Source organism: Notechis scutatus, chromosome 4, assembly GCF_049901735.1.
Source record: "Notechis scutatus isolate UNSWTSFEM ecotype Mainland chromosome 4, rNotScu1.2, whole genome shotgun sequence".
Taxonomy (NCBI): domain Eukaryota; kingdom Metazoa; phylum Chordata; class Lepidosauria; order Squamata; family Elapidae; genus Notechis; species Notechis scutatus.
Genome location: NC_142012.1, coordinates 55,040,853 through 55,067,667, shown reverse-complemented (window position 1 = coordinate 55,067,667; position 26,815 = coordinate 55,040,853). Strand labels below are relative to the sequence as shown.

Sequence of the window (26,815 nt, the reverse complement as noted above, 5' to 3'; positions counted from 1 at the left end):
AGGGAGAGGGAAGGAGAGCGAGGAGGACGAGGGAGGGAGCGAAGGAGGGAGAGAGAATGAGGGAGGGAGGGAAAGGGAGGGAGGGAGGGAGAGAGGGAGGGAGAGACATATGAAAATTTTCCCTCTTTCAATGCAAAGCCACGGCAAGGACTGATCACGCAAACATTGTGAGGACAAAGTGTGACACTAGACCACAGCCACCATACCTCAAAGGCACAAAAGCCGGGTGGACAAAAGCTGGGTTGGAGCAGGCAGTTCTCGACTTACAACAGTTCATTTAGTGACCCAAAGTTACAACATCCCTGAAAGAAAGTGACTTAGGATCATTTTTCACACTTATGACCCTTGCAGTATCGCCATGGCCACGTGATCAAACTTTGGATGCTTGGCAACTGCCTCATATTTATGTCCCGGGGTGTGTGTGCACACGATCACTACTTACGAGCTTCTGACAAATAAAGTCAATGGGGAAGCCAGATTCGCTTAACAACCGCATTACTCATTTAACAGCTGCAGTGATTCACTTAACCCCCATGGCAAGAAAGGTCGTAAAATGGAGCAAAGCTCACTGCACAAGTATCTCAGCGAGCAACAGAAAGTTTGGGCTTCATTTTGGTTGTAAGTCAAGGATTCTCTGTAATGGATGGAACCAGGGTTATGAACTTTCTGTGTCAGAATTCTACCGCCTTGTTCCCAGCAGAGTTTACTTCTAACCACATGCAGCCAATACAGTTTTGGTAAATGCAATCCTATGATTTTGGTGAAAACGTGATGATTTCTAGTGCTCTCTTTCTATGTAGTTTCTATTTCACAGCCCTTTCCAGAGAGCTAAGCTGTCCTCTGAGAATATCCAAAGCATCTGTTGTGGCCTGTCGACTGCCGGTCCTCCAGCAGCTGAATCAGAGGAGGAGGAGGAGGTGTTTGTCATGTCCCTGGCAGAATCTGATTTGGAGGGGGAGGCTGAGCAGCTGACAGGGAGTGGGAGTGTGGCTCCAATAGCTGTGGAAGAAACTGGGGAAGGGCAAAGTCCAGCTGGGCAGAGCAGGAGAGAGGTAGAACAAGGCAGAGGGAATTCGGAGGAAGACCCAGGCCCACCCCCTCTTCATCCTAGGGCATGCAGGGAGGAACAGAGAAGGGAGCAATGTGAGTTGCGTGGCTTATGGGGAAGGAAAGGGCCCTGATTCCCTTCATTAGTTGCAGCTGGGAACACAGTGTTTAAAAAGGAAGTTTGCTCACAGCAACTCGTGGGAATCAAATCGTGAATTATCTTTTATGGTTGAGGCTTATCTGAGTTCCTGGCATCTTCCCAACTGTGTGTGTTTTGTGGGCCTTTGAAGTCTGCAATTCCTTATCCTGCTCTTTCCAGTTAATTGCTGCAGCATAGTTTGTGTGGATTTTTATTTAGAGGTTACATGTACTTTGTTTTCGGACTGAATTTCCTTCATTTAAAGACTGTTCTTGGGAGAGGTTTTTTTTTCCAGCTGAAGGTAACTGGGCATTGGGGGCAAAGTTGGAGGTATTAAAGGGACTTATCTTACTTATGTGATTGTGTTGCCTTTGTGCCACGCCCCGGGTCACCACAGCATGGGAGTCAGGGTCAGCATGAAGGCAATCTGGGAGCTCTGAGGGGGAAGAGGGAAGGGAGCTGGCAGAGAGAGAGAGACAGAGGTAGAGCCTGGGCCATCTGTCAGCCCTCAGATGGAGAGTCAACAGCCCCCAGGTCTGGAGGTAGCTGATGAAGAAGAGGAGGAACACCCGGGTCCAGTGCCTGACGCGCAGATGCATAGAAGACAGAGGAGAGGAGAGCAGTGGAAATCTATGGGCCGGTCCTTGGGATAGAAGAGCCACCTCTGCTAGCCAAGCCCCTCCCTAGCTCTGGGGATAAAAGGCAGGGGGCGGAGATGAATAGATGTGCCAGACAATTATTCATCTCCCTGCCGGACAGACTTGTTAGCCTGCGTTGAGAGAGAAACTTTTTGCCAGGGCTACTGGTGCGCCTAATAAAGGAATCGTCAATTTAAATGCAGAGGGTTTGTCATGCTCGTGGAGCTGGGTCTGAACAGCATCAAGGCAGAACTATCTCCATCTGAGTCTTCTAAAGCTATGTACCCACCCACACATCTGCTAATGGATATCTCCCAAGATCTGCAGCAAATCCCTCCAATTGGTTGGCTCAGCCCTCATCCTTGTCTTAAGCACCCGTAATTTACAGCTTACCTTCCTTTCTCGACCAGTAGCAGAACATCTGTTTTTTCTCCATTCTGGACACAGCTGCTGATCGCTGAAACATAAAAGGCAGAGCCGTTTGCAAACTTAAAACAAAACCGTTTTTTCCCTAAGTGGACGGAATCTATATAAAACTTATGCTCAATAACAACGAGGCTTGGAAATAATCTATTTTCAATAGCCATTCATCTCAGGGCATAGAATTAAGAGAAGTTAGCAACTAGTCAAGACAAAAGAAACAGCTGTGAGGCCCAAGGAAGGGAGAACGAAAGGAGGAGCTACCTCAGAGTAATTTCTTTATTGCTGCTTGCCTATAAAGAGGAATCTTGCTTAACTAAAGTACTATTATAGATGCCCTGCAAACTGCCGAGGGAAGTCTGCCTTTGCCCTTTTTTCTGCATACTAAAAATTCCAAGCTTCTTTCTAGAAAAGGGACCTTTTTTCCTCCGGGTCTGGAATACATTATACCACAGGAATCTGTGTGAAACAATTAAGAAGATCAGGAAGGCTAGTGGCTAGGCTTTGTTCTGACCTAGGCTTCCCAAAATCACGAAGCAGACTCCTCATTCCCGACAAAACCCCTTTTATTAGGCTAATGTGAATTGCTATCATTCACATCCAGCAAAGTCTTGGCAAACAGTCTTTCAAGAGTAATTTACAACCACAGACCTGCCAGGCCGATAGCTTCCAAGTACAACGTTGCACAAGAAAATTCTTGGCAAGGAATCTCTGAGAGTCACGAACAAAACTTCAAACTAATTAAATGAACTAATTGCCTCCTGCAAACACCATTCCCCTTTCGCTCCTCTTTATTCTTAATGGAAGGGGCCATTCACCATACACCTGTGCCTTTACTCCCAAGTTGACCGTTGTTCCTTAACTGTTCCCTTCTCCTGGCAGCTCTGCGCATGAGCACACTGGGAACAGGCTCCAGCTGTTCTTCTGCCCCACTGACTCCGAAGGCAGCTGATAACTGTCGGACGGCCCTGGCCCCATCTCTGCCTCTGATGCAGAGCACTCATCAGAGCCTTCCCCAGACTCCAGGACTGGCCCATGTTCCTCCCCAACCTCCTCACTGTCTGAGTCTGCCGCCAGCTCTGCTGGCCACTGGTGGGCCACAACAGGCTTCCCATCAAGGAAACAGCAATCAACAGGAATAATTTGGTTCCTGGATCATAAATAAATCATTTTTTACAGAGATAAAAATTTCTTGGCTCCTTTGCTCTCTGTTATTTAGGAATATAGGACACAAAGTAGAGCGATTTAGAAAATAAGGGAAGAAATGCAAAGGAGATCGGTTGAGAGGGGGAAGGGAAGAGGAGAGGAGCAGAGAAGAGAAGGTAGAAGAGGAGAGGGGAGGGGAAAGGAGAGCTGCATAACAGGTGGAGAAACAGACTCAGAACACAGCCACTTCAAGCTGAAAATGAGATGAGATGAGAGATAAGAAAGATAAGAGAGAGAAGAAGGGAGGGAAGAGGAGAATAATGTTATTATCACTTTAAATATACACTAATCAGCATACATTAAAATGAAATTTCATTGCATAAAGCTCTGAAAAGCTTACCACCAATATGCACTACATAAACATGACAAAATACATACATACATACACGTATGCATATACCCACTTATATTATATGGCGCAGAGAAATAACACAATCTAATCCAGAAGTATACACTACATATACATGGCAATCACCAGGAGATGGTAAATTCTAGTCCCAGTTTAGGCATTAAAGCTGCCCGGGTGACTTTGGGCCAATCACTAGGAGATGGTGAGTTCTAGTCCCACCTTAGCCATGAAAGCCGGTTGGATGACTTTGGTCAGTTTCCTCATTTCAACCCTGAGCTACAAATATTCTCGTTTATTGGTTCTGATTGGCGGGTTGTCATCCCTACTATTCTGATCTCTGTTGGATTGCTAGGTTGAACTTGCAGAGAAAGATCCTTAAGCTTTAATAAGACAGCTGAATCTAGTCTCAGTTAATGTGGATGTCCATCAAAGTACGGGATCTTTCTAATAGGTGATCGTACTGCCATGTGGAATTTTGGGAAGAGAAGACAGGATGGGTTTCTTAATTGCCTGGATCACTCAAGCTTCATTGAACATGATCACGGCTGGCCAGTATCTTTCTCTTCTGGTGCTAATTTTTACACAGATTTGCAAAGCCAACTTTACAATTCCACTTCTTTACAATCTGATTGTAATACAGCCATTCTCCTTCATTATAATTACTGAGGCAACACAGCTAATTGATATATCCCAGTACTTGACAATGATTGTTTCATATATTCCTGAAGTCTTATGTGAAGAAACCATGGGATTCAGGGAACTACAGGTAATTCTTGACTTACCACAGTTCATTTAATAACTGTTCGAACTTACAACGGCCGCAGTCATGAGTTGAGAACTACCTGTATTTAAGCCAAGAGATTCCTATCTGTTCACAATGGATCTGTGAAGTTTTCAAACTGTAATGAAATCAATATTTTTTTTCTTTTAAATCTTACTTAGCTCCTGGAGCCGCCTTAGATACATTGAATTCTCTTGCAAATTTTCCAGTTCGAGACAAAAATACAAGCTCGTCTTCTCTAAAGCAAACCAGCCTTTTTTCCAATTATCCAAGTCCTGGCAATCCTTGTAGAACAATTGGCCAATGACATCAGTCTCTCTTTCCTGAAGACCTCTGGCCAATTCAGGTACAAAGTGCTATTTCAAACAGAAACAAAAATTAGTACAAAAGTTTGAGCCAAAGCTCTTTCTCAGAATTCAGAAATTCAAGAGAAGGCTTCAAAATCTTCTTCAAGTACTTTTCAAAAGAGAAAAGTCAGAATTTTGCTCAAGAAAGAAAAAAAAAATCTAACGTGTTTCCCCCCAAATAAGACACTGTCTTATATTTTTTTGCCACCAAAAAAGGCACAAGGTCTTATTTTGGGGGGATATCATCCACTGACTAATCTCACTTGAACATGTTGCCCCCGGCTTCCTTTTTGCTGTTCAAGGCCTTCAGGAACTTCTTCTGCAGCCAGTAAAGCTTTCCCGAAGGCCTCTGCAGCAGATCAGAGAGCTCTGGATTGATCCAGAGCTTTGTTATCGGCTCCAGGGGCCTTCAGGAAACCCTTGCCAGCCTTGCCAGCTGCAGAAGAAATGGGCCGGCAAGGCAGGTGTCGGGGTGTGTGAGACCTGGCTATACCTGTCCAAAGGTAAGTAGTAAGGCAGCTCTACCCCCCCATCCCCACCCTGGCTTAATTTTTACCTGTCCACTCTGGAGTGGCGGGATCTTAATTAGGGCTTATTTTGGGGGTAGGGCTTATATTGGGCGCACGTGTAAAAATCAAGCTAGGACTTACTTTTATATCATATTTTCAGGGAATCAGGTACTCTTAAGATGGCTTTTACTGGTAAAAACTTCGGTGGAGTTTCTTAACTCAAGAATATCAAATCTTTTTTTTTAAAGATTTTTTTAAATTTATATTTAACTGCATTTTTTTTTTTTAAAAAAAAAAAGCAACAAGAACCATTGCAATTCACCAAGAAAACAATTTTACTTCTTCTAAATTGGCTTCCATTAAAAAGTTGCCTTTGTCTGAGAGCTCCTTCTTAAAACAAAAGTGTTTTCTCTCCATTTTCTTTAAAGGTGTATGTCTTAACTTGAACAGATAATTACAAAAACTACCTTAGCAATGGCCCGAGTCCATTTTCGTTGAGAATGCGCCGTCTCAGCTCCAAAGAGAAATGCGCGTTCTGACAGTAAGTAGATTTCAAAGGTAAACATCACTCTAAAATTGCCAAGGAGAAGATGAATCAAATTTATTTAATATCAGCTTCACAAAAGGAAAACAGTAAGTGGTACACTTCGTTCTCAGACCTTCTTTCTCTTGCCTTGGAAACGAATAGCAAGAGTTTTGCCCTCTAAAGTGCTTTATTTGTGTTGCATCTGTTTGGGAATATAATGGGGAATCAATATGCATTTGATAGCCTAATAAAAAGGAACAGAGGAGGGATCAACTAGGTGGGGAACGAAAGCTAAAATCATGGAACGAAACTAATAATTTTGGTGGTAGGGGAAAGAACAATAGTCAACATATTGCATGTTCAAACTGGGGTTCTATTTTCAATGGGGGAGGGGAAAGATTTAGCTATGCCAGCGGTGTCAAACTCAAGGCCCAGGGTGCTTAAATGTGGCCTGTGGGGCCGGCCTGGAATTATCAAGGGACCAGCCCGGGGTGCCTCTGAAGGCTAAAATGGACCACGTGTGGCCCCCACACACCTCATTTTCACCCTCCATGGCCTCCTGCAGCACTCTGCCGGCCGAAACCAGGCCAAAAGCAGCCAAAAAACAGGCCCAAAACAGGCCAAAAAAAATGGGCCAAAAATGGACTGAAAACAGGCCCAAAACAGACTGAAAAACAGACTGAAAAAAACAGGCCAAAAATGGGCCAAAAACCAGCAAAAAAAAAGCCCGAAATGGCCCATTCCCATTTCCCCGCGAATTCCTTTTTATGTCTAGATACCTAGATTTAAACACAAGGGAAATGCATTGTGACTTATCTCCATGTAGAAGGCTACCTGGTTGCTTAGCTACCTTCCTAGTGTTGCAGAATTGGCAGAAGGTTGTTATGTTTGGGCTTCTGGGCTTTAAGAAAGAAGGTTGAAATGGATCCTTTTTCTATTCCAGCTGGAATAAATCGAAGAAAAGAATAAGAATTTCCCATCTGGGCCCAACCAAGGGCACTGGGATGTTCAGCCTTACTTGGAAGCAGAGGAGAAATTGCTAGAGACGCTTCTAATTATTCCACGTCCTTGTTTGTAAAACAGATTCTTGCACACACAGAGCTAACACCATTTGAGTCTGTTTTCCCTCCCCGAAAGTTTTCCCTCCCCTGAGCTATCAGAGATGCAAATCCTGGCTTTAAAAAATTGACAGGAAATATCCTCATGCCTCTGGAAAAAGTTTGTAATTTTTACAAGCTTCACCGAGCTGTGAATCCCAAGGAATTTTAATTTCACTATGTTCACTAAGAGTAAAGTTTTATTGGGAAAGAGCAAATTCAAAGTCTTCACACTGCCTATAAAGCATAAGGTTCATTTCTCAGAAGTTCATTCATTTGTTCATTCATTCATTTATTCATTCTTCATTCATTCATTCATTCATTCTTCATTCATTCATTCTTCATTCATTCATTCATTCATTCATTCATCCACTCTCTCTCTCTCACTCCATTTGTATATTGCCGGATCTGCCATAAACTCCTAGATTCACTGATTTAAAAACACTGATTAATATCAAGTAATTTTAATTTCATTAATTTGATTAAGAGTAAAGTTTTATTGGAAGAGAGAAAATTCAAAGTCCTCATGCTGTCCATAATGTGTGAGTTTAATTTCTCAGATCATTCAATAATTCATTAACGCACTCCATTCATTGATTCAGATAATTCATTTATTTATTTACTCACTCACTTGATACATTGATTCATTCATTGATTCAGATAATCCATTCATTCATTTACTCACTCACTCCATTTATTGATTCAATCATTAATTCATCCATTGGTTCATTGATTCCATTCCATTCAATCAACCATCAATCAACCTTGTGGGTGCTCCATCACTGGAGGCTTTCAAAAAGAGACTTGACACCCATTTCTCTGGAATTGAATAGGGTTTTCTACTTGAGCAGGGGGTTGGACTAGAAGACCTCCAAGGTCCTTTTCAACTCTTTGATTCTATGTTCTATTTGTTTATCCTTAGATCGGCCATGAACTACCAGCAATTTACAATGAGAAATCCAAAATTAAAACTTCCACCGTAAGAATGTAACAACCATTATAAAAAGTTGCTTTCCAAAATAACGATGATGATGATGATGATGATACATTTTTAAATGTTCAGTTGACTGAGTTTCATATTTAATGAATAAAAGATAATAATAAAAGATTATTAATAAAAGATAATATTAATAATATTAATAATAATAATAATAATAATAATAATAATAATAATAATAATAATAATAATAATAATAATAATAATAATAATAATAACAATATCATTCACTGGAAACTGCCAAAAGTTTGGATTTGAGTATAATAAGAACTACTGGGAACATCAAGTTGAAGGTTCTGGGGAATGAAAAAGTCAAGATCTTGTGGGACTTCAGAATTCAGACTGACAGGCACTTGGCCCACAACACACCTGACATAACAATAGTTGAAAAGAAAAAGGTTTGGTTCATTGACATTGCAATACCTGGTGATGCATGAATTGTAGACACACAGCAAGAAAAAAAATCACAACGTATTGGGACTTACAAATTGAAGTTGAGCGACTTTGGAAAAAGAAATCGTGTGTTATCCCCATTGTAACTGGAGCCCTTGGAGCAACACCTAAAGGGCTGCCTGGCTATTTGGAAATCCTGAATTTATCAGATTTGAATACCCTGATTCTACAAAAAACCACCCTACTTGGAACAGTTTAAATCCTCCGACGCTACCTGAACATTTCCTAGGACTTGAGCTGTTGAGCTACCAACCAGCCCCAAAGGCTGTGAATCTCACTAAAGATTTAACAATAACAATAACAATAAATCAACACTGACAGAGCAAAGCATTAACCAAAACCAACAAAGACCTCGGACTTACCCCGTGGGTAAGGTGTCTTCCGACTTATGAATGACAAGACAGATGACTTCACCAATGTCCAATGTGCCACTTGGGGTGGCCATCTTCTCATTCTCATAGTAACTCAAAAAGCCGCTTTCCAACACGCACCATCTCTTATTGCACTCTATATTCAAAGATGGATTTCTTTTATTAACTGGAGAGTTAATCATTATCACAGGATGATTAGCAAACAATCCATGATGGAAAACAGGCATAGCCAACAGAGTCCTTCAATGAGTCTTGCAAAACGTCGATCTTCCATTTGCCTTTACCAAAGAATTCTGTGATTTGGTGATGCACAACCGATTTGCTAGCTGTCATTTTCGAAATGGGACAACTTGCCGGGGCTGTCTCATCCCAGCCAATTCACCCCAGCCAACTCACCTCATCCACTCACCTGGCCAGCGGTGGGATAGCTTAACATAACTGCACTGTTTTCCATCACTGTTTCTTCGATGTTATTTGAATTTTTGTCATTCCTGTTTCATTTTGTCCCTCCTACAGCATCCTTGCTTTAATGATTCTATTCCACCATTTCTTTGATATTAGTATAATTCTTGTATACATCAAAGAAATGGTGGAATAGAATCCTTCAAGACAGGATACCAAAGGCAGGACAAAACGAAAGGGGAATGACAAAAATTAAAATAATGTCGAAGAAACAGTGGCGTATAAAAGGCTAGGGTAAGTTGGCCATGGCAAGGTGGCTGCGGCGAGTTATCCTAGATCTGTTATTTTAACTTACAAGAGATTCTGCTTTTAATAACCAGACTGTTTTGCAAAATTATTTTATCTTTAAGACAGAAATCTAAGAATTGGACATTCTGCTGGATAATTTAAATTAATTGGGTCATAATAGCAATAGCACTTAGATTTATATACTGCTTTACAGTGCTATACAGCCCTCTCTAAGCGGTTTACAGAGTCAGCCTGAGGACATGAGGACAACAATCTGAGTCCTCATTTTACCGACCTCAGAAGGATGGAAGGCTGAGTCAACCTTGAGCCTGGTGAGATTCGAACTGCCAAATTGCAGGCAGTTGGCAATCGGCAGAAGTCGCCTGCAGTACTGCACTCTAACCACTGCGCCACCATGGCTCACTAATAATGCTTTTAAAAATCCAATCTCCATATGGAAATTCAAATAAGACAGGTAAGTATATCGAGACACAGAATGCATAAAATGGGAGATCAAGTGAGCTTAGACTAAGTAAAATCTTGCCTGGATCTAAAATCAATATTTGCACATTTCACATCTGACATCCTGAACCTATGGATTTTATGTACACCTCTGCACCAAATAAAGTTCTTTGAACTTCCATCCCTATGAGAAATAATCAAATTTCTAAATTAAGTCCATTACTCCGCTTCCCATTTAGGCTCATTTAAGTAGCCAGTCCAACTTCAACCAAGCTTTCATCTTAAACAAGGGGATGTTTTGATGGTTAATGCGAATAAGCCTAGGAAAGCTTATTCCTTTCCTTTTGATATTTTTAAATAGCCTCATTGAAATGACGCAGGCATGTTTTTTTTTATTTTTCCTTTTTAAAGAACCCAAAGAAAAACAGAGGCTTTTAAAAGCTTCTTATTGTAGTCGCCAATTGCCGATGTACAGAAACCCTCAAGACGCAAACACGAGAGATCGGGGAGGCAAAAAGAAAAAAAGAGAAAGGAAACGTAAGCGGAAAAATAAGACACCCGCTGAACTGGAACAGAAATGAAAGCTGCGGGGAAACAAAACTATAGCTGGACAGAAACTGGCTGAAAAAGAAAGGGTGGAGTGTAGAGCGGCCAAAAGCTAGAAGAGGCTGCTCTTCATCCCACCTCACCCCATGGGATGGAGATAGAAGCCTTTAGAGTCAATCTATTTTATGCTGGTGGAAGTCAGGGTAGAAAGCCTGCTCAGTGGGGCAAAGCTAAGGAAAACAAGCTATCGCATGAGGAGAGGAGAGGAGAAAAAAAAGAGTCTCAAAAAGATCATCCCCCCCAAATGTATTCTGATCAGATATAACCAGGCAAGATTTCCTATAGTGTTAAAAAATGACTAAAGTTAGCTCTTAGCCAATGTTCCTAAAATGAATAAAGGGAAGAAGACGACTGTAGATCTTCCTTCCTTCCTTTCCTTTTCTCTCCCTTCTACCTTTCCTTCCTTCCTTTCTCCCTCCTACCCTTCTTTCCTTCCTTCCTTTCCTTTCTTCCTCCTATCTTTTCCTTCCTTCCTTCCTTCCATCCTTTCTTCTCTTCCTTTTTCCCTCCTACCCTTCCTCCTCCTCTTTTCCATCCATTCACCCTTTCTTTTTCTTTCTTTCTTTTTCTGTCTCTCTTTCTCTTCAGGATCTATCATCTTTATCTCTCTCTTTCTTAGTTAATCTCTCATCTATCCTACATATACGGCACAGTGTAATCTAGCTTTTATCTTTATCATCTATCATCTATCTTCCTATCATCCATCCATCCATCCATCCATCCAGCTATTTGATTTATCCCACCACAGGCAACATGATAATGGCTACTGTTCTGTTTTGTAAATTTTGTATTAGAACATTTTAGTCCAGGCTGCCTGTTGAATTTAATAGCTGCAGCAGTTTTATGTCTTTTTAAGTTTAGTTGTTTAGTTAGTTGTTGGATGGCCAAAATAATACAAATGAACAAGCAAGCAAATAATAAATATATGTTTTCTGCTGCAGACCAACTTTCTCCTTCTTCATCCTTGGCTCAAGCTATGGTTTCTGAGATCTAGCATCTGACCAATATAATTGTCAGTGTTCCAATGAAACTCCCGATTTCATTTGGCACTCAGAAACAAAATTCATCAAGTAAGAGTTCGTTAAAGAAGTCATATTGGCACATCTGGGAAAATTTGAATCTGAGAGTTTTGGGTTTTCCCTTCCCAACTGAAAAATCAAAACTCATCCCCTACACCCACCAGTCCATCACATGGTCCAACCAACCATCGTTCCAACTGGAGACATTCCTCCAGACATTCATCTCCATGTGCAGGGCAACATGTCCTTGACTCTCTGAGAAAGAATGTTGTTGTGTCTAATCTTCCACCTCTCTATGAAATCCCCCCTCCCAAATTCCCAGGCACTAAAATACGGGAGCCTAGAAGCTTCTAAGTAAAATATGGCTTCCAAGGCTGACAATAATACCAGGATACCTAAGCCATAAATAGGAAAGAAAGACCAACATACCTTCTTTAATTTTTCTCTCACTAAACAGCTTGGAAGGGTTGAAGGAAACCATGTATAAATTATCATAAAGGAAGGATGGTAAGGGGGAATCGGGAGAGGAAGTGGTGTTGGTGCGGCCATCACGGTTGGAAAAATCTATAAAGTAAGGAAGAACTATTAGTTATGAAAGTTAAAATTCACATCATTGCTTAAGACTACTTGCTCTGAAGAGCGGAAGCTAGAAAGCTTAGGTTGACGCAGAGTCAGGTGTACTCAGCATTTGGTTTCAGCATTCAGGAAATAGAACATAGCGCATAGCATAACAGAGTTGGGAGGGACCTCGGAGGTCTTCCAGTCCAGCTCTCTGCCCGAGCAGGAGACCCTAAGGCACACGCGACTTGAAAAACCATACTATGATGGCCCAGGGCGAAGCACAAAAGCAACAAAGTCACAAAAGTAGGTAAAGTCCCTTTAATTCCTCCAACCTGGCCCCCAATGTCCAATTATCATCGGCTGGAGAAAAAAGTCTCCCAAGAACAGTTTTTTAAAGGGAAGAAATTCCATTCGAACCCAAAGTACATATATAAATTATAAATAAAAACCAACACAAACCACGCTGCAGCAATTAACGAGACAAGACAGGATAAAGGAATTGCAGACTTCCAAAAGATAATGAAACAGACACAGTTGGGAGGATGCCAGAACCCAGGTAAGACTTGACAAACCAAGATAATTCACGCTTTGCTTCCAGCAAGGTGCTGTGCACAAACACCCCTTTTAAATCCTGTTTTCCCAGCTGCAGCTAATGAAGGGAATCAGAGCCCTTTCCTCCCCCGTAACCCACATAACTCACATTGCTCCCTTCTCCGTTCCTCCCTGCATGCCCTGGGATGAAGAGGGGGTGGCCCTGGGTCTTCCTCTCAATGCCCAGCAGGACTGTGCCCTTCCCCAGTTTCCTCCCCAGCCACCGGAGCCACACTCCCACTCCTTGTCAGCTGCTCGACCTTCCCCTCGGAATCAGATTCCAACAGGGGCACGACACATACCTGAAAACTTATTATGGTGGAGGAATTCCATTTGCAACCTCTGCCCGGATTTTTTGGCTAACAAATATGGAGTGCTGAACACGGGATCACCTGTTGCACACATCACGTCTGCTCCACTGAACAATAACATCATGGTCTCCAAGACATCGGGCTTAATAACTGCAGCACAGAGCGCCTGGTCACAAAGATGAAAAGTATGAGCAGAATGACAAAGAAGAACAGATTGACATTTCTTAACTGAATGGGATCACTCACAAAGACAAGAGTGAGCATGCAGAAAAGAGTTATAGTCACCAAGATGCTCTCAAGCACCTAACTCAGGGGTGTCAAACACAAGGCCCGTGGGTCAGATCCGATCCATGATGTGGGTTAAGGGGCCATCCCACATCACTTTGGCCTGTCTACTCAATGTGAAGAGGAAACATCGGGCCAGCGTGGCTTTAGCCTGGTCAACCCAATGCGAAAAGGAAACATGCCAGCAGTTTGGGGAGTGGCATCAAGCTGGCCACACCCACCCAGACACCCACGCCCACCCAGTCAACCATGCCCCCACAGCCCCCCCGAGGTCAACCACAGCCCTGAAGCGGCCCTCAATGAAATTGAGTTTGACACCCCTGGTCTACAACAATTCGCTGTGGTCGTCTTGCTGTGGGCCAACTGGCCACAGGACAGCTCATTCTGGGACAAAAACATGGTGAGTTGGCTGTGACAAGTTGTCTCACTCCACACCAGAAGCAGTTAGATGGTTATTTTCCTTAGCTATTGAATTATTACTTCTATCCCATTGCAATTCTATGACTCCATAATATGGTAATTTTTATGGTTTTATCTTAATATAATAATCTTCTCCATTGTATTGTCATCTATCTGTGGGTCAACTGGCCACAGGACAACTCATTCTGGGACAAGAGTTACACTAATATCAACGAAATGGTGGCACAGAATCGTTAAACAAGGATGCAAAAGAAAGGACAGAATGAAATGTGAATGACGAGCATTAAAATCATGTTTGTGTTTATTTTAAATAATTAAATAAAATTCTTAAACTTTTTCCTCAGCAAGTTGTCCTGTGGTGAGCTGTCCCGGAGAGAAGTTGGCCATGGTGAGATGCCCAGGGTGAGTTGGCAGTGGTTGGCAGTTGGCTGTGGTGAGTTGATTGTGGTGAGTTGGCCAGGGTGAGTTGGCTGTGGCAGGTTGTCCCACAGAAGCAGTTAGAAGGTTACTTTCCTTAGCTATTGAATTATTACTTCTATCCCATTGCAATTCTATGGCTCCATATTATGGTAATTTTTGTGGTTTTATCTTAATGTAATAATCTTCTTTTCTTTTATGTACACTGAGAGCATATGGACCAAGAAAAATTCCTTGTGTGCCCAATCACACTTGGCCAATAAAGAATTCTATTCTATTCTATTCTATTCTATTCTATTCTATTCTATTCTATTCTATTCTATTCTATTCTATTCTATTCTATTATTCTATTCTCCTGGTGGAGACTGACTCTAAGGAAGAGGAGGAACAGCCGACAGGGAGTGGTGGTGGAGGAGGGTGGGGAAGGGCAGAGGCCAGCTGAGCAGTCAGAGGAGGAACCAGGCCCATCCCCTATCCATCCTAGGGCATGCAGGGAGGAGACGATCAGGGTAAAACATGGTCTACTCGGGAGGAGAAGGCCATGATCCTCTTCATGGGTTGCAGGTGTGAGATCTGCATAAGAGTTTGGACCTGCGTGCTAACAAACGCTGGAGACAAATTAGTGTTTTATCCCTAGAGGAGGTTGATCTTGGTTGGCGTTCTTCTAACAGACTGTACCTGGTTATCTTCCTGAAGTTGGCAATTATTTATCCTGGTTTGTCGTGGAACTTTATTCAGTGCAGTTTGTTTTTGGTTTTTGCTTCATTATCAGCTCTTTGAACTTGAACTGTGTTTCTTTCATTTGGAATGTCATTTTGAAAATAATCTTCAGCTAAAAAATCTTCAGCTATGAACAATTAAATAGTGAAGCCAAGTTGAAGGCATTAAAGCAGGGGTCCCCAACCACCGGGCCGCGGACCGGTACCGGGCCGTGGAGCACTCTTTACCGGGCCGCAAAGAAAAAAAAATTAAAAAAAATGGCGGCTTTCTTCGCCTTCGGTGAATGCTGCTGGGATCGGGGATCAAGGACACAAATGAAAGAAGGGGAGGGAGGAAGCAACCGAAGCCTGTCCTGCTCTCTGGCTCAGCTCTCTCAGTCGCTTTCTCGCTCCTCCACCAGCCCAGGAAGAAACTGTTTCAAAGAAGCTGGGGGGGGGTGGCTTTTCCTGTCGCCGCAGCTTCCCCGAAGCGCCCGTTTCACCCCCACCCCGCCCGCCCGCTCGCTCGCGGTTCAATCCACAGTGCTCCGTTCTGCCTGCCTGCCTGTCTGGTTGTTTGGGAGCAGCTTCGGCTGAGAATAATAACTATTCGCCTCTTTTTATCAGCCGAAGCTGCTCCGAAACGAAGAAGGCAGGCAGGCAGGCAGGTAGAACGGAGCACTGTGGATTGAACCGCGAGCGGCGGGCGGGCGGGTGGGGTGAAACGGGCGCTTTGGGAAGCTGTGGCGACAGGAAAGCCACCCCCGGCTTCTTGGGCTGCTGGAGGAGCGATAGAGTGACTGAGAGAGGAACGAGGCAGACACCTGAGGGAGGGAGGGAGGGAGACACCTGAGGGATGGGGCTGAGGGAGGCAGGGCCGAGGCGCTCCCTGAACTTGGTGGTTTGCTGGCAGACGTTTTATTACCCGACTAGGTAACAACATCAGATGTTACCTAGTCAGGTAATGAAACGTCTGCAAGCAAACTACCAAACTCGGATTCTCCCCCCCCCCCCCCGGTCCTTGAAAAATGTTTCTGCTTGAAACCGGTCCCTGGTACAAAAAAGGTTGGGGACCACTGCATTAAAGGACTTTTATTTACGTTTTGGTTTTTGTTATATTTCTGATATACTCCGGGTCATTCACATCTACCTTCTATATTGTATTGTCATGTTACCCTACATGCATAGAAACTACATCCTTCAGGCTCATTGCCATTATGGGTTGCGATTATTTATTTCATTTAATTTCTATCCATCAGGTTAATGAACTTATTACTTTGCATTAAGAAAGCCGTCCCCCGTTTAATCCCAAAGCATAGCACAAGATTCTCCTCTACTTTTCTCTCTCAAACACTTTAGATTTTTTTTTCAACAAAAAAACAAAAAAGGACCCCAAATTGTTCCCATCCTCATCATTTCCACCCGCGGTTACCTTGTTTAACTCATCTTTGGTTTTAAACAGCAGCGTAATTTTTCGGAATTTCCCTTCTTTATATTTTTGGGTAATAAAAGTTAGCCTCTTGTCATCTGGGGCATCCACTTGTAATTTTTCATCTGGTTGGAGATTACCTTCCCAAAAGCTGTTGGCCCTTTCGTTGCCTATCAAAATAAAAAGCTACAAAAGGAAATAGAGGGGGGAAATTGAGATTAAAGAAGCTTGGAAAGGAACTGATTTTTTTGACTATTTTTTTTTATTTTATTCAGAAAATTAAATCAAAGCAAAACACAGGTAGTCCTCGACTTATGACCACAATTGAACCCAAAATTTATGCTGCAAAGTGGTTAAGTGAATTTTGCCCCCATTTTATGACCATTCTTGCCACAGTCATTACGTGAATCGGGCTTCCTCATTCACTGTGCTTGTTAGAAGGTCTCAAAAGAGGAATCCCATAACCCCAGGACACTGCAACCGTCATAAATATGAGTCAGTGGATTCCATCAGGTTCTGAGCATTAAATCATCCCTTCAGGATTTAAGATGAGATCCAACCTCATCTTTTTAATCACTTTGCAGTTTTAGTTTTCTTCTTGCTCATTTAAGACTGTAAAATCACAAGCCCACCAGTTGTTGGGTGAGAATTCTCTTCAATCCATTTAAAATGAAACAAAATCCCACCATTCCAGCTTTGTAAGATCTTAAATTTTTGGTAATTTCTTGCAGCAAAGGGGTGATTTCCAAATTGTTTCTGCCAAGCTTTGTAAATGTGAAGGCTTTGTGAAGTTGACTTAAAGAAAGACTTTGAAGATAATTAGAAAGACCTTCCTGTGTGTGGGGGGAAAATCAGCCTTGTTTACATATCAGTTGTAAAACAAGACTTTGAAAGTTGATTACTATAGCACAAAAATGACTACTTTAAAGGAAATGTTTGATTGCTTGAACTTTTACATTCTTTATTGCAAGCAAAAGTTACTACTGAAGATGAACAAATACCTCTGGAGAAAATTGAGTTGGAGGCCAAGGTGGGTTTTAAAATTACAACTTAAAATAACAAGACAGAAATATTGGATTTACAGATACACTTGGATGATCATTTAAAAATGGAAAAAAGATGTACAAATAATGAACATCACAACAACTTGGGATACCCTTTTAAATTGAAATACAGTATAAGAGATTTGCCGAGGTTACTTTGTAGAAATTACAAAGGTTGTAAGAACTTCAAGGCAAGGATATTAGAAAAAAAAAGGACCCCCTCGTACATACATGCTATCATTTCTGGCTCTAGGGGGCAATGCTCATCTCCATTACAAAGCCAAAGAACCAGCGCTGTCCAAAGATGTCTCCGTGGTCATGTGGCCGGCATGACTAAATGCCGAAGGCACACGGAACACTGTTCCCTTCCCACCAAAGGGGTCCCTATTTTTCTCCTTGCATTTTTACATGCTTTCGAACTGCTAGGTTGGCAGAAGCTGGGAAAGAAACGGGAGCTCACTCCGTTACGTGGCACTAGGGATTCGAACCACCGAACTGCCGACCTTTCTGATCGACGAGCTCAGCATCTTAGCCACTGAGCCACTGTGTCCTTTACCAAAGTTACTTTGTGGAAATTACAAAGGTGGTAAGAACTTCAAGAGATTTGATTATGGTTAAATAACAAGTTCTTATTTCTGCTGATTCTTCCTGGTTATTTGGATTGGATGTTTTTTTTCCTTTAGAAAATGTCTAAATCTCTGTACTCTTTCTACTGTCTTTATACCATGGCAACCAAAACTAGATGCAATATTCCACGTGTGCTCTTAATAAGGCTTTAGAAAAACAATACTAATACTTCCCGTGATCTTGATTCTATCCCTCTGTTGATGCAGCCTAGGATTGTGTTGGCTTTTTTGGCAGCTGCAGCATAGGGCTGGCTCATATTTAAATGATCGTCGGCTAGAACCACTAGCTGTACTAAAATATGCAATCAAACATCATGAATTTCTAAGTCAAATAGACTCCTCCTGCTGTTCTTTGTCCACCAGCTCCTTTCCTACCTCGATGAGTTCATTGGTCCAAACGCTGGCATCCATTTTGAGACTTCGCACCTTTGAATCTCTGGGTCCTAACGATCTGTGCTGCCCTGGGATAAACAGAAAAAAAATCATCCTTGAAGGTCAGTACCACAGAGGAGAGGAATTTGAAGGCAAATATACCCAAACTGCCAGGGAATAAGTGTCAGGGTTCTGACGATTGCCCTAATTAAATCATGAGCCTCAAGCCAAGGTACAAAAGAATTCAAAAGATTTATTAGGAGCAACATGCCGGCACTAACCCGTATGAAGCCAACTCTGAGACACATAATTTATTATCACCTATGATCCTTCCCCCCCCCCATGTGTCATATATCAAATTCTCCAATGAAACACATTCACGGGCTGGATGTCATCAATCACAATCTCCAACGAAGGATTTTCGTGAGCAGAAGATCCAGTAGCCTAGGCTACAATCTCCACAAGATAAGCATTGAATGTGGTTCTGGCCTTCATCTACCACACTGCTCCCTCAGGCCTTCCCCCCGCCACTCCTTCTTATAGCAACTCGGAAACAGGCATAGGAATGATTTACGAGTTGACAATAAGTTTGAACGGAAAGATTTGATGAAGTTTCTAACACAGAGAAGTGTTAATGAAAGTGCGTACCCATTCAAGTGGGTGGGTGTGAGCAATCAGACAACACAATCGGAGCAAGTGTAGCTGTGTCATGCATGTCTGTCTCAAACCATGTGGATGTGGATCAAGAAGGCCTCTCCTGCAGAGCTTAATCACACTTGGAAATATGGGTTCTAAGACAGCCAAGCTTAAGCCATGTAAACTCTGCAGCAGAGTTACAGCCGTTGACTTAATTTCATGCAGTCCTGATAAATAAGCAATTTGTCAGGAAGGAAGGAAGGAAGGAAGGAAGGAAGGAAGGAAGGAAGGAAGGAAGGAAGGAAGGAAGGAAGGAAGGAAGGAAGGAAGGAAGGAAGGAAGGAAGGAAGGAAGGAATTGAGGGAGAAGGAAAGAAGGGAAGGAAAAGTATTGTTTGATTTGGGTTCATCAATTATTGTCATGCAGCTCCCAACCTATATCTTAAGAAAATGCAGTTCTAAATAGGAAAAAAAAATGCAATCCTTGCTTTCAAGTTTAAGAATAATACTTTAAGATGAGCCTACAAAAGAGTTGGTATCATCTTTCAATATTGAGGTGATCAGATCTTGATAGCATGGGGGAGGTGTCTCTATGCTTGGTTCTTTTCTTACAGACGTTTCATGACCCAACTAGGTTACATCATCAGTGCCAGAAGGAAGTGGGGTATGCTTTCTGTTTCTCTACAAGTGGCTACCAATATATTTCCAGCATTGATGATGTTACTTAGTTGGGTCATGAAACGTCTACAAGAAAACCACCAAGCTCAGAGAGCAAATATCCTCTTCAATCTGCACAACTGCAGTGTTACTACCATAGTTTTGGTGACATAAATGGTACGTGCAACTTGAAATCATGAACGTGATTGTGAACCCCATAGTAAAAGAATATAAATGGGCTTTTAGGCATGCCACTAATTTATAAAGTTGCCATACTGGCTCCGGGGGAATCCCGAGAGTTTCTTAATTACCTGCACACTTCTTGCAAATGATGACGCAGAGATTGATGGACGCCCAGTCGGGATCAGGAGTTTTACAATCAGCACAAATCCGGTTCGATTCATTGAACCAGATCTTCTCAGCTACTTCGTAGTCAGACAGAGTTTCGGCGATGGACTGCTGGAGCGCTTCAATCCAATCCTGCTTTTCTTTCTCAGATTCGGCAGTAAAGCTGAAATGCAGCAATTTAGAGTCAGTTTGGTCTAGTGCAGGATTTTCCAAACTTGGCAACTTTAAGAGTTGTGGACTTCAACTCTCAGAATTCAACTCCCAGAATTCCTCAGCTGGCATGTGGATTTCAACTCTCAGAATTTGTCATGCCCCTGGTGGAGATTGACTCTGAGGGAGATGGGGAACAGCTGACAGGGAGTGGAAGTGTGGCTCCGGTGGTTGTGGAGGAGGCTGGGAAGGGCAGAGGCCAGCTGGGCAGTCAGAGGAGGACCCAGGCCCATCCCCTCTCCATCCTAGGCCATGCAGGGAGGAGAGGATAAGGGAGAGATGTGGTCTACTGGGGAGGAGAGGGCCTTGATCCTCTTCATGGGCTGCAGCTGTGACAACTGGATAAGAGGACGGACATGTGTACGGGCGAATGCTGGAAACAAAGCATGTAAATATCTCTAGTTTATAGTTACTCTCTAAGTTTGGCGTTCTTCCCAGTGTGTGTTTTGATATCTGTGGACGTCTTCAAGCCCTTATCTTGCCTAGTTTGTGTTGTTTTTTTTACTCTTTATAATTTAAATGGAATTTCCTCCTTCTTGTAACTGTTTGTGTGGGAGTTTTCTGTCTCCAGTCAAAGATATTTGGAGCTTGGAAGCAAAGTGAAGGAATAAAAGGGGCTTCACCTGATTTTTGTGACTGTGTTTATTTTGTATCCCACCCAGGGTGAACACAGAATTCCTCAGCCAGCAAATGAATTTCAACTCTCAGAATTCCTCAGCTGGCATGTGGATTTCAACTCTCAGAATTCCTCAGCTGGCATGTGGGTTTCAACTCCCAGAATTCCTCAGCCAGTATGTTAAATTCCTCAACATGGCTGGTGAGGAACTCTGGGAGTTGAAGTCCACAAGTCTTCAAATTGTCAAGTTGGCAACAATTATTTTTACCGATCTCTAAACATCACACTATTTTCATTTGGGGGAAACAAAACATTATGTAATTTAAATATCACACACACACACACATAAAAAAAGATGTAGGAAATACTAAAGGAAGTGAACTATTGTTCAAACTAATTCGCAACAAATATGTTCACTCCAGTTATTCTTTGTTATACTGAAAGAGCTATTACAGGTAGTCCTTGACTTACGACCACAATTAAGCCTGAAATTTATTACTAAGGGAGATGTTTGTTGAGTTTTGCCCCATTTTATGACATTTCTTGCCACAGTGGTTAAGTGAATCACTGCAGTTAAGTTAGCGACACGGTTGTTAAGCAAATCTAGCTTCCCCATCGACTTTGCTTGTCCAAAGGCCGCAAATGGGGATCCCGTGACCCACGGGATACCGCAACTGTAACAAATATGAGTCGGTTGCCAAGTGCCTGAATTTTGATCATGTGACCACGTGGGGATGCTGCAATGTTTGAAAGCAGGGGTGTGATTCTTCCGATATAACAATCGGTTTGGGAATCACGCGCATTCGCACCAAATGCTCCGCATTTCAAAAAGGTTTTATATTTACCGTCGTGCTCCTGGTGGAGATTGACTCTGAGGGAGAAGAGGAGCAGCTGACAGGGAGTGGGAGTGTAGCTCCGGAGGTTGTGGAGCAGGCTGGGAAAGGGCAGAGGCTGGCTGGGCAGTCAGAGGAGGACCCAGGCCCATCCCCTCTCCATCCTAGGGCACGCAGGGAGGAGAGGATAAGAGAGAGATGTGAATGGTGTGGTCTATTGGGGAGGAAAGGGCCTTGATCCTCTTCATGGGCTGCAGCTGTGAGAACTGGTCAAAAAGACGGACATGCTTATGGGCCAGTGCTGGAAACAAAGCATAAAAATATTTCTAGTCTGTCGGTTCCTCTCTGAGTTTGGCGTCCTTCCCAGTGTGTGTTCCAATATCTATGGACGTCTTCAAGCCCTTATCTTGCCTGGTTCCCTTAATTGCTTCATTGTGTTGTTTTTACTCTTTATAATTTATAGGCATACTTAGTTTAAACGGCATTTCCTCCTTTTCGTAACTGCTTGTGGGGGAATTTTTTGTCTCCAGTCAAGGATATTTGGAGCTTTGAAGCAAAGTGAAGGAATAAAAGGGGCTTCACCTGTTTTCGTGACTGTGTTTATTTTGTATCCTACCCTGGGTCAGCACATTTACCTTCTTCTGCAGTCCCTGCAACTAAAACAGCTGAGGTGCGGCAAACGCTCTGCCGTGCGAACCAGCTGTGCTCTCACAAAAGGAAATAAAGAAACTGATCTTCAGAGCCCGAACCAATCCAAACTGGTAGAATCCCACCCATTTGTAAGTGTGAAAAATAGTCATAAGTCAGTTTTTCAGTGCCATTGAAACAGATAACTGATAATCAGAGTTGGAAGGGACTTTGTAGGTCATCTAGCCCAACCCCCACCCAAGCAGGAGACCCTACACCATTTCTGACAAATGGCAGCCCAGTCTCTTTTTGAAAGTAAGTTTGAAGGCTCACTAAATCAGCTGTTGTCAATCAAGGAATATCTCAATGTTGTGTAAGAGTACTTTTTATTTCACTGTTCTCCAAACTTCTGCCTTAACATTTTAAAAAGCCAACATTCGCTGGATTTACCTGAAGCTTCGATAAGGTGTAATTATTTCAAAACATTGCTTTGCGGTCCGATCAATCTGCCTCACGTTAGCCACGTTCATCGGTATGATTGTGATGCCATAACCAGACTTAAAATCCTGAAGGAGAGAAGAAAAGCACATCAGGACCATGTCTTGTAAAACAAAAAAACAAAAAAACATCAGATGAAATGTATTTTCAAAACAGACCGGCATGGGAAAAGTGTCTGTATACAGAGTATACAGAGCCATGTGAAGGTTCCTTTAATTTGCCTGCATTGAAGACTGCTTAGCTCAATCGTTCTAGGGATTATAATTTTAATGATCTACCCAGCAGATTTCACACATTGGTTTTTCTGTGAGTTTGATGTCAGAGTTTGTGTGTGTGTGTGTGTGTGTGTGTGTGTGATTTCAAAAATATGTGAGAAGCAAGAGCCATGGTGGGGCAGTAGCTAGAATGCAGTATTGCAGATTAACTCTGCCCATAGCCAGGAGTTTGATCCTGACCGGCTCAAGGTTGACTCATCCTTCCATCCTTCCAAGGTTGGTAAAATGAGGACCCTGATGGTTGGGGGCAAGAGGCTGACAGTGTAAACCACTTGGAGAGGGCTGTAAATCGCTGTAAAGCAGTATGTAAGTCTAAGTGCTATTGCTAATCCTAAGAAAATGACAGTACGCCTATAGTCAAGAAGTACTTTTTATCTTGGTTTAGCCACCAATTAAATTCATAAGTGAATCGAGTTTAGAACCCCTATCTCTTAACATCTCATAAATTTCGTAGGATTAAAAAGTGTCACTGAAGCCATCAAGTTTAACCCTCTTCAGAATCAGATATATCTATCTATCTATCTATCTATCTATCTATCTATCTATCTATCTATCTATCTATCTATCTATCTATCGTGTTTCTCCAACAATACGGCCTCCACCAATAGGAAGCCCCACCATGTTTTATTGGCATAAAATCAAATTAACCCCCTCCCCCCCAAATTAAGCCCCATATTAAACATGTGAAATGGGGGGGGGGAGAGCAGGGGGGGGCTTGCCGTTAGTAAGTACTTTTGTTGCATGCCCGGATATGGTGCTGCCTGCGTTGGTGGGGCACTTCATATCGGGAGACCTTCCACCGTTGCTTCTCCCTTCTCCCTTGCTGCCCCTTCTCCCTTGCTGCCGCGGCGTTTGGTGCAGCCACGTGCGCCCAGTCAGGGCTCCTCCCTGCAACCGGAGCCCTGAGGAGACACTTGGCTTCAGGCGCCCCGTCTTCCCTTTGCTTTGAAGGTAAAGCGAATTATTTTACAAAGCCTCCCCTGCCCGAGAGGGCAGCCCAGCCACGTGGGAGGCTAATCTCCGGGGCCTCTTCCGTTCCTCCCCGACCTCCCTACGCTGCGCGCCTCTGACGCGCCGCTCCCTTCAGCCCAGCGAGCTCTTCCACCTCAAAGAAAGGCCAGGCGGGTGGCTGCGGGCAGCAGCAGCGGGTCTGAGCCGCTCGCAGCGGAAACAGCCACCACCCGTAGCCCGGCGCGGGAGAACGAGCGAGGTTAGTGCCCGCCAGCCCGGGCGAGATTTGGGAACGAGGGGCAGGAGGAGGCACGCACACACCCGCGGCTCACTTTCCCAGCTTTGCCCAGCCCTTATGGCTCTGGCGCGGCCCTGGCGGGCAACGAGCGCCTCCCCGCCGGACCCTCCGCTCATCCTGGGAAAGTGAGCTGCGGGTGTGTGCGTGCCTCCTCCTGCCCCTCGTTCCCAAATCTCGCCCGGGCTGGCGGGCGCTAACCTCGTCTCGCTCTCCCGCCGGCTATGGGTGGTGGCTGTTTCTGCTGCGAGCGGCTCAGACTCCGCTGCTGCTGCCCGCAGCCGCCCGCCTGGCCTTTCTTTGAGGTGGAAGAGCTCGCTGGGCTGAAGGGAGCGGGCGCGTCAGAGGCGCGCAGTGTAGGAGGTCGGGAGGAACGGAAGAGGCCCCGGAGATTAGCCTCCCACGTGGTTGGGCTGCCCTCTCGGGCAGGGGAGGCTTTGTAAAATAATTCGCTTTACCTTCAAAAGCAAAGGGAAGACGGGAGCGCCTGAAGCTAGTGTCTCCTCAGGGCCCGGTTGCAGGGAGGAGCCCTGACTGGCTGCACGTGGCTGCGCCAAACGCCGCGGCAGCAAGGGAGAAGGGAAAGCAACGGTGGCCCAACCCGAAGGTCTCCCGAATATCCAAGCTGTCGCCGCCCGCCCACCCACCCGAGGATGCAAGGGGGAGAATTAAGTCACCCCCGAAAAGACGTCCTAGCCGTTTTTCGGGGTCAAAAAAAAAATAAGGCCCGGCCTTATTATGTGAGAAACACAGTATCTATCTATCTATGTATCTATCTTATCTCTATCTCTATCTTTCGATCATCTATCATCTCTATCTCTATCTTTATATCTGTCTACCTACCTATCATCCATCCATCTATGTACCTACCTATCATCCATCCGTTTATCTCTCATCTATCTCTATCTATCTATCTATCTATCTATCTATCTATCTATCTATCTATCTATCTATCTATCTATCTATCTCTTTGCTTGTCTTGTGAACTACTGCTGTTACATTATGTACATGAATCATATAAGACAAAAATCCATTTAAGAATACTAAATAAATTACAAGCCTCTCTAATAGTCAAAAGACTAAGTTCCTCCGAAATATCATGACATATTGTATTATTTCAAGGCAGATTCCTGTGCAGTAATGCACACATGTTCTGTCAGGCAGGAAGGTTCAATGAAGCTGATGTATTGCCTATGCACAGGAAATCTTTTCAACGGACACCTAGTTAGAGTTAGATAAGAGTCAACAGGATTCAAAAGAGTCACTTGTGATGACATAGAGATTCTAGGCTGATCCCTCTTTTAATTCTGCCCTCCAGTTTTTGCCATTCCTTCTGTTACATGTTCTGAACTTGCAATCTTTTTCAACAAAGTTCCTCCTTCTCCTTGGACACTGAGAAAACCAAACCAGGAGGAGAACAGGGCCTTTTCAATTATAAAAAGCAGTGATGCCTTTAGGTTGAGCTTGGTGGGTTACCGTTGTCTTCTTCCAGGGTGTATTTTCAATTTCCCAGTCTAGCCAACACCTTTAGAACTTTCTCTTCTTTTTCTAGTCAAGGAATAGCTGTTCTTGATTTTGTTTATTTTCTGAGTCCAGAGAAAAATGGACAGAGTCCTTTTACTTCCCGAGTAGTCCAAATACTAGCTTTAAAAAGTCAAACAATTCTTATTATAAGACACACAGAGTTGCACACTTCTTTTTTTTCTACTTCTAGACTTTGGTTTGCAGTGACACTCTGTGGCAGCAAGTAAGATCTATCGCAGGAATAAGGTAAACACATCTGCTGTTTTTTTTAGAATAGCTCACATATAGAAATATTACTCTCTTAAACTCTTAATTGTGTATCCGGCAGTACAATTTCAAGGGAACATAATGTCCAAGCTGATAGAGATAATTTCTGTCCCAGCCATAATAAGATCTATGATTGAACATTGCCGAGAATACATACCTGCTGTAATTAACTTTATTTCGAGAGAACATTGTGCATTTACCAGGCTATTTAAAAGGAAGTGCTTGTGTTTTCCCCAACCCCATTGCTTCAAACAGAAACTAAATGGCAGAGATTAACAAGCAAGAGGCAACTCTACAGAGACAGACTCACAAGGATGCAGATTAAATCATTTGGTGACCATCCCAAATAATTTCTCATTAGTGGGGAACCAAAAGACCTCCCAACAGCCAAAGAGTCCACAGAAGGAAAATAACAGTTTAGCTGCAATTAAAAAAAATATCCCTTTTTTAGAGAGAGAAAGAGGGAGAGAGCGTTTTTCTGCTTTGCTTTGCTTTGTTTTGCTTTCAACGTGGCTGAACACTGTAATAATTAAGTAGGGTTTATTCAGAATTTCACACTCTGCTAGCTAATGGACTCCAGCAATTGTGATCGTATTATGTCCCTGGCTCAGCTCATTTATATTCAGATGTCTGAAGAGTCAATATCAGTGACTGGCATTTGCTTAACAG

At 43.2% G+C, this 26,815-nt stretch overlaps 1 protein-coding gene across 3 annotated transcripts in view; it reads right to left on the bottom strand.

The window, feature by feature from the left end:
- Positions 1-26,815, bottom strand: part of ARAP2 (ArfGAP with RhoGAP domain, ankyrin repeat and PH domain 2) — a 135,443-nt gene that overhangs the window by 49,361 nt on the left and 59,267 nt on the right. For 2 of the 3 annotated variants that reach the window (XM_087965848.1, XM_087965847.1), the window contains exons 10-19: positions 22,787-22,902; positions 20,014-20,213; positions 18,414-18,499; positions 16,373-16,555; positions 13,112-13,286; positions 12,087-12,221; positions 8,872-9,016; positions 5,904-6,006; positions 4,738-4,936; positions 2,218-2,281 (exon numbers count right to left, since the gene is read on the bottom strand). In XM_087965848.1, coding sequence (XP_087821974.1) covers positions 2,218-2,281; positions 4,738-4,936; positions 5,904-6,006; positions 8,872-9,016; positions 12,087-12,221; positions 13,112-13,286; positions 16,373-16,555; positions 18,414-18,499; positions 20,014-20,213; positions 22,787-22,902 — 1,406 coding nt within the window. Of the gene's footprint in view, positions 1-2,217; positions 2,282-4,737; positions 4,937-5,903; positions 6,007-8,871; positions 9,047-12,086; positions 12,222-13,111; positions 13,287-16,372; positions 16,556-18,413; positions 18,500-20,013; positions 20,214-22,786; positions 22,903-26,815 lie in introns of all 3 variants that reach the window. The other variant, XM_087965846.1, reaches the window with a different exon arrangement.